Below are 7,653 nucleotides of genomic sequence, written 5' to 3'. Positions count from 1 at the left end.
TTTTCATTTCAATTTTATTTTTATTCCTATTAGAATTTGGATTTTAGTTGAGCTTAATTAGAATTTTGTAGTACTTGAAAATCTTATTGACCTTAATTAATTTTGAATTTATTATAAATTTATTAGACCAAACAAAGCATATTTTGAAGTTGAACTTGTACTTGAACTTGAAATTAGAATTTGAACTTGAATTTGAAATTAGAATTTGAACTTGAATTTAGAATAAAATTGAAATTAGAACTTGAACTTGAACATATAATTTGAAGTTGAACTTAGATCTGACTTGAACTTGAAATTAGAACTTGAACTTGAACTTGAACTTGAATTGGAACTAATTAATTAGCTTGAATATACAACTAATTAAGTTATAGAAATTGATATGAACTTGAATTGAAAATTTGAACTTACATATATATATATATACTACTAGACTAAGAGAGCAATTCAGATAGCCATTGCTGGTTTTGTCCCATAAATTTATCAAAATCACCTAATTCATCTAATAAACACTCTTCGTTGTTTGTTGGGTCGACTTGATAATCATTACCTGCTGTCTCTTCAACATTCTGCACTTGCTCTTCCTGATATGTTGACAATTTCTCAGGAAAAACGAATTCACCATTCATATTTCCTTCATTCATTGCAGCACCGTTCCCTTGAACCATTGGAAACGTGACGATTAGCTGAGAAAGTTGATGGTCATCCATAGGCCACTGCGGTTGTGTTGTCATATCGTTCATATTCTCATCATCACATCCAACATACCCTGATTCAATATAATGCATTGGCTTCACAATCTGTTGAGGAAATTGATCACCATATCCAAATTCATTAGGCCCTTGGGGTAGTAGTGTATCATCACCATCTTCATCATCGTCATTTCCACTGACAGTTGTTGTAGGCATATGATTTCTTGATTTTTTAACTTTACACCTAACGTAGCACAAAACAACATCCTTGTGCTTCATCACACCTCTATTACTTAACAACTTTATTACCTTGTCGTCAAGACTATACTCTTTCATGATCCAAGAAACGTCATTAACTTCATTCTTTTTATTTTCTTCGTAGTTGTAAGTTCTTTTGGTCCCAGCTTTGTTTGCACCTACCGGTTTTCCTTTGCTCTTCCCTTTCCAACTTCCTCCTCCCACCAAAGTCCGACTAAACCTTGTATCGCGTTTCTTTAATTTAGTAAAAAAATATTTAGTATCGGATGAGTCTTCCAATAACTCCCATGCCTTCTTACTTCCGTAAAGTTCTTCAAATTCAATATCTTTACAAACGTAATTTTTAGAAACAACAAATTTAATCAAATAGCGAATGAGTTGTTCATCGATGGGTCGAAATCTCACTCCCAATTCAGCGTCTGGAGATTCGATTGCCATAACTATTGATGAGAGTAGAAACAAACTTTATTAGTTTTAGGCAATCGCTCTAAATAACGATATATGATTAACGTACGTGACGTATTATTAGCACACTCGAACTATATAGAAAAAATTTCGAAGAACTGTATGGATGCCCAAAGCCCTAATATATTTGTTTGTTTATATTATATAACGTTAAGGTAGTTAAAAAATGGAAACCAAATTTAAGAATAATTAGGAAACGTAAATGCAAAAACTTTCCTTTTATATTTCAAGATTAGTTACTTAAAATCATTCTAATACAAACGTAATGCAAAAACATTCCATATATAATAAATTTAAAGTCTACTTTTTTTTTGTTTCATTATATAAATCAGTTATTAACTGTAATGCAAATACAAAATCGTTTTTGTCTATTTTATTTTATTTCTGTTTTATTCCCGTACTTCAACTTTAGTTTGACCATAAAGTTTGTGTCAATTGTTTTTTCTGACATATTGCTTATTTTCTATACTAGTTTCTGATAACGTGCATTGCACGTTTGTCTCTTATTATTATTAAATGAGTTATAAGATATAAAATATTGAAATTAACAGTATTTTTTTAATTCATTAAAATAACTCATAAAATAGAATGGTGCATTTGCTATTAAACCAGAAATATGTTGAAACCTGACTGTAAAATATATCTATGAATTGTTTTTTAAAAAAATGTCTATGAATTCCTGATTGAAAAATAATAATAAATGTATCGAATGTTTTTAATGAAATAACAAAGGCGTGAGACAACTTTATCAGAAATATAAATTTCAATTACATATTCCGCATACTATAACAAAAATATCCTAAAATATGTACCAAACAAATGACTTATTTTTCTATAAAGCACCTAAACATCGAAGTTTAACGACAACACTATAAGATTTCGTTGAAAGTGCAATTACTTGTGATAAGTCCACGGGTCTACATATGAGTATATTTTATTGTATTTATATAAAATATAGCACTATTTGTGTTACTTTTTGATGATATGATGCTTCAGTATTCATGAAAAATTTAACATTCATTCGAATAGTAAAAAATAATAAATATGTATTCGTTTCAAATTTAATTTTTAACAAAACAAAAAATAAATTAATAAAATAAGAAAAAAACAGACGATTCAATATCATTATAAATACGTTTGTGATGAGTCATGTATAATTTGAAGAAAAAATATTACAAATTCAAACTAAAGAGAAAATAATATCTAAGACATAGAAAGATTAAAATATGTTCTGTAACTAAAATCTTAATCTCAAAGAGAAATGATGATTTATACAATTTAAAAGCTTATATGTGAAAAATAAGAGGATAAATATATTGCATAAAAAAAATTATAACTGCGATAAATACCTTGTGTTATTTTCAAAGGTAAAATTATTTTACTTTTACCTGTAAATTATATACTTTCATCATATTTATTGTTTGAAATTTCACCTTTTCAAAAATGAAAAACAAGCTAAGGAATAAAAAAAGGAGTAAAAGAAACAAATAAAGATTAATAAAATAGAGAAAGGAAAAAAACCCACTGAATATCCTGACTGAAACTACGTTATAAAAATACTCGGATGAATCTATATATCTTGAATTCCAAGAACACTTCAAATTGCATCATTAATTTAAAAAGAGGCATATTCTACAATAAGAGAGAGGAACAACAAAGAAATATTGTTAAAAATTTAAAACCTTCCGATTTCAGAAAAAGAAAATTGATGAAGGGCAGGGGATGGAGGAGGACTATGAGATTTCTAGGAACACAAAATCAATTCCTCGCCGTTGTCGTTGTCGAGAAATTGCTGCAGGCACCACACTTCATATGATTGTCTTAGAGTCTCCTGTTTCTTAATTAAAATAGTGTTTTATACCTTCCATGCCTTTTGAAATGTATATGAAGCTGAAATGATTTCATTATTCACTTGGAAATAGATTTATTATTTTCAATTGCCTTTTCGTTTACCCTATTCATGGTTATTTAAATGTAAGTTTCAGACTGTTATCTTTTCAATTATCCTAATTATTGTAATTGAAATGTGAATTCGGGTTATTAAAAATTATAATATCATGCTTTTATTTTCATATAATATTATATATATTCAAATAATGTTCAAGTGAAGGGCAAATTCGTAATTCAACTTTGTGCTAAGGGGCTTCCCACTTATAATATAACTAGTTTCTGATAACGTGCGTTGCACGTTTTTCCCCTACTATCATTCAATTTTTTATTTATTTAGAAGTGAGTTATAAGGTATAGATATTGAAATTAACAATATTAATTTTACTATTTATTTTTTATTCATTAAAATAAATCATAAAATAGAATGGTGAATTTGCTATCAAACCAGAAATACGTGAATCATGACTGTAAAATATGTCTATGAATTCATGATAGAAAAATAATAATAAATGTTAATGAAATGACAAAGGCGCGAGATAAATTTATCAGAAATATAAATTTCAATTACACATTTTGCATTTTCTATAAAGAACATAAACATCGAAACTTAACGACAATACGATAAGATCGTCTTGAGAATGCAATTACTTGTGATAAGTCCATGGGTCTATATATGAGTATAGTTTATTGTATTTACATGAAATATAACACTATTTGTGTTAATTTTTGATGATATGATGTTTTAGTATTCATGAAAAAATCATCACTCTATTCAAATAGTAAAAATAATTAATATCTTTTAGTTTTCAAATTTAATTTCTAATAAACATAAATTAAATTAACAAAATAAAAAAAACAGACGAACCAATAATAACATTATAAACATGCTTGTGATGAGTCATATATAATTTGAAGGAAAAAATATTACAAATTCAAACTAAAGAGAAAATAATATCTAAGACATACTAAGATTAAAATATGTTCTCTAACTAAGATCTTAATCTTCAATCACCCAAAAATTATATAGGAAAATGAAAGACTCTTGTAAGAGAAATGATGATGTATACAATTTAAAAGCCTATATGTGAAAATAAGAGAATAAATATATTGTACAAAAAAATTATAGCTGCGAAAAATTCCATGTGTGATTCTTAAAGGTAAAATTATTTTACTATTACCTGTAAATTATATACTTTCATCATATTTATTGTTGAAATTTCTCCTTTTAAAAAATGAAAAACAAACTAAGAAAAAAAAGTAAAAAGGATGAAAAGGAACAAATAAAGACCAATAAAATAGAGAAAGAAAAAAAACCAGTGAATATCCTGATTGAAACTGCGTTATAGAAATACTCGGATTGTCACGACCCAAATTTGCAAGTCGTGATGGCACCTATGTTCCCAACCAATAGGTAAGCCAACCCAACATATTAACCCAACTAAACCAACGAATGAGTAAAAAGACTAACACTTAGCAAGAATCTCCAACATTGAGTTCCTTATAAGTACGAAATGCGGAAGCTAAAAAAATATACCACCCAAGAATTGGTGTCTCAAGTACAAGAGCTTCTAAAATACGATGCAAGTCTGAAACTAAAATGACAAATCTAACATAAGGGATATCCTGTCGGAATACTAAATAACAGAATAATTAAAAGATAGAGGGAGGTGGGGGCCACGGAACAGACAAGCAGCTCACCACAACTCCAAGACACTCCAAGCTCGGACTCAAAATGCTCCACGAGATGCGCTCGTACCCGGAAACGAATCTGCACCACAAAGAGTGCAACAAGTGTAGTATGAGTACGAAACCACGTGTACCCAGTATATCTCATTGACCGACAACGAAGAAGTAGTGACGGGCGTTTATATAAGAAAAATTAATTCTTTAATTATACAAGTCTAAAATTCACTCGCCAGTCAAGTTTTATCAAATAGAGGAAATCAAACATTAAGAAAATTACAACCATCAAATAAAAACACATAATCANCAATAGGTAAGCCAACCCAACATATTAACCCAACTAAACCAACGAATGAGTAAAAAGACTAACACTTAGCAAGAATCTCCAACATTGAGTTCCTTATAAGTACGAAATGCGGAAGCTAAAAAAATATACCACCCAAGAATTGGTGTCTCAAGTACAAGAGCTTCTAAAATACGATGCAAGTCTGAAACTAAAATGACAAATCTAACATAAGGGATATCCTGTCGGAATACTAAATAACAGAATAATTAAAAGATAGAGGGAGGTGTGGGCCACGGAACAGACAAGCAGCTCACCACAACTCCAAGACACTCCAAGCTCGGACTCAAAATGCTCCACGAGATGCGCTCGTACCCGGAAACGAATCTGCACCACAAAGAGTGCAACAAGTGTAGTATGAGTACGAAACCACGTGTACCCAGTATATCTCATTGACCGACAACGAAGAAGTAGTGACGGGTGTTTATATAAGAAAAATTAATTCTTTAATTATACAAGTCTAAAATTCACTCGCCAGTCAAGTTTTATCAAATAGAGGAAATCAAACATTAAGAAAATTACAACCATCAAATAAAAACACATAATCATCGAGAATGAAGGATGTGATGAAATGCAATGCAATATGATGCCATGAATGATATGTCTCAGAATATCCAGTACTTTCTCAACCGTATATACATGATACTCCTCGGAAGTACATCGAGAGTTCATGACCCATGGGGGACTCGCGAGGTCCATATACCGACACGGACGATCTCCACGTGTCTGTGCGGACGATCTCAACGCACAATGATAAAATTAACAATTTCCGCACGGACAGTCTCCGCGTGCCCAAATTACAATCTTAACATCTCACCATCCCCAGCACGGATGATCTCCACGTGCCCAACTTATACTCAATCTCATGTCAATGCATGTACACAATATTATTTCAAATAAGGGGATGATGATGCACCTCAATCAATCAAGTATCAACATAATACATAATCACCTCAATAATCACAACTATACGGGTGTAACAAAGAAAACACAATCACACAAGGATTTCAAGTCAATAATACATCAGCTAATGCCCATATGCTTTGGCATTTTCAAATTACAATCCACATTCTATAGTAGTAACTTTCCCTTTTATAACACCGGTACTCGTACAAATGCCCGTCACACCATTGATACGAGACCCCCATCTTTCGCCCTTACCCATTGTCTATTTTCATTTTACTTTTTTTTTCTTTAATTAGGAAAACGTCCTTCAACAAGTCTAAAAAGTCTTAACATACCTTAAATGCCGAACTCGTGTCACCAATCTTCAAGAGTTTTCCTTTCCTTTTCGCAAAGCTTCGGAACGTTCACAATCTATCCATTGTGCAATATTCGTAAGTAATCGAGTTCATGGGTACTCAATTTATATTCTAATCTAAACTCCAAAACTCACTCATATCTCTAATCAAGCCCAAATCTTGGTATAATTTATATGCCAATTCGTCAAATTTCAAGTCAAGAACTTAACCTTAACCTCTCCAACCCTAGATTCAATGTTAAATCATATAATATACACCTAATATTTGATTACCTATCTCAATATATTTAAAACTAGTAACTAAATTTGATAAATAGATAAAATAAAAAAACAATTTAGGAGAATAAGGATTGCACTGTGAACGAGACCATCTGCTTTCTTTTCTCCAATCTTATACGACCAATTTTCTATCCCTTTAATAATAATACATATCAATGCCAATCATTGGCATAATTGCCTAATGATTGACTAATAAATTTGTCCCCCTCCACCATTTACTAACACACAGTGCACAGCAAAAGAAATTGAAAATTTGTCAACAACAATTTCAACCCTACTGACAGATTTTCTCGAATCTAACACCAATAATATAATACATATAATGAATCATTTTATACTAAAATAGATTATCAACTAATTCATATAAAGTTACAGATTCTGAGAAGGGCGGTTGTACCTGAACGTGTTCTTCTCAGATGCCGAGGAGAAGTTTCTCCAATTTTTGTTTTCCTCAGATTATGATATAAAAATTTTAACCCACTAATTTATTCCAATACATGGTCAAGTATAAAGGTATTAAATGAATTATAGATATGACCCACTAACTATTAACTATATACTAATTTAATAAAATTTTCCTCAATTAAGTACTCGTAGTTACCGAATAGTTAAAATATCCCCCTTTAAATTTTCTGCAAGGAGCCAAAATAGTCCTAGTTTTCAAAACGACTAGCGGGTCGTTACACGGATAAATCAATATACCTTGAATTTCAAGAACACTTCAAATTGCATCACATATAAATCTAAGAAGAGACATATTCTACAATAAGAGGAGGGGTGGGGGG

At 30.6% G+C, this 7,653-nt stretch overlaps 1 protein-coding gene across 1 annotated transcript; it reads right to left on the bottom strand.

Moving 5' to 3' along the window:
• Positions 1-431: 431 nt before the first annotated feature.
• Positions 432-1,385, bottom strand: LOC107001468 (NAC domain-containing protein 100-like). Its single transcript, XM_015199502.1, has one exon. It carries the CDS (start codon positions 1,383-1,385, stop codon positions 432-434), a length of 954 nt encoding a protein of 317 aa, XP_015054988.1.
• Between the last annotated feature and the right edge of the window lie 6,268 nt (positions 1,386-7,653).

This window comes from Solanum pennellii, chromosome 10 (genome assembly GCF_001406875.1).
Source record: "Solanum pennellii chromosome 10, SPENNV200".
Lineage (NCBI taxonomy): Eukaryota > Viridiplantae > Streptophyta > Magnoliopsida > Solanales > Solanaceae > Solanum > Solanum pennellii.
The sequence above is the reverse complement of the archived record's forward strand: the minus strand, read 5'-3'. Positions and strand labels throughout refer to the sequence as shown.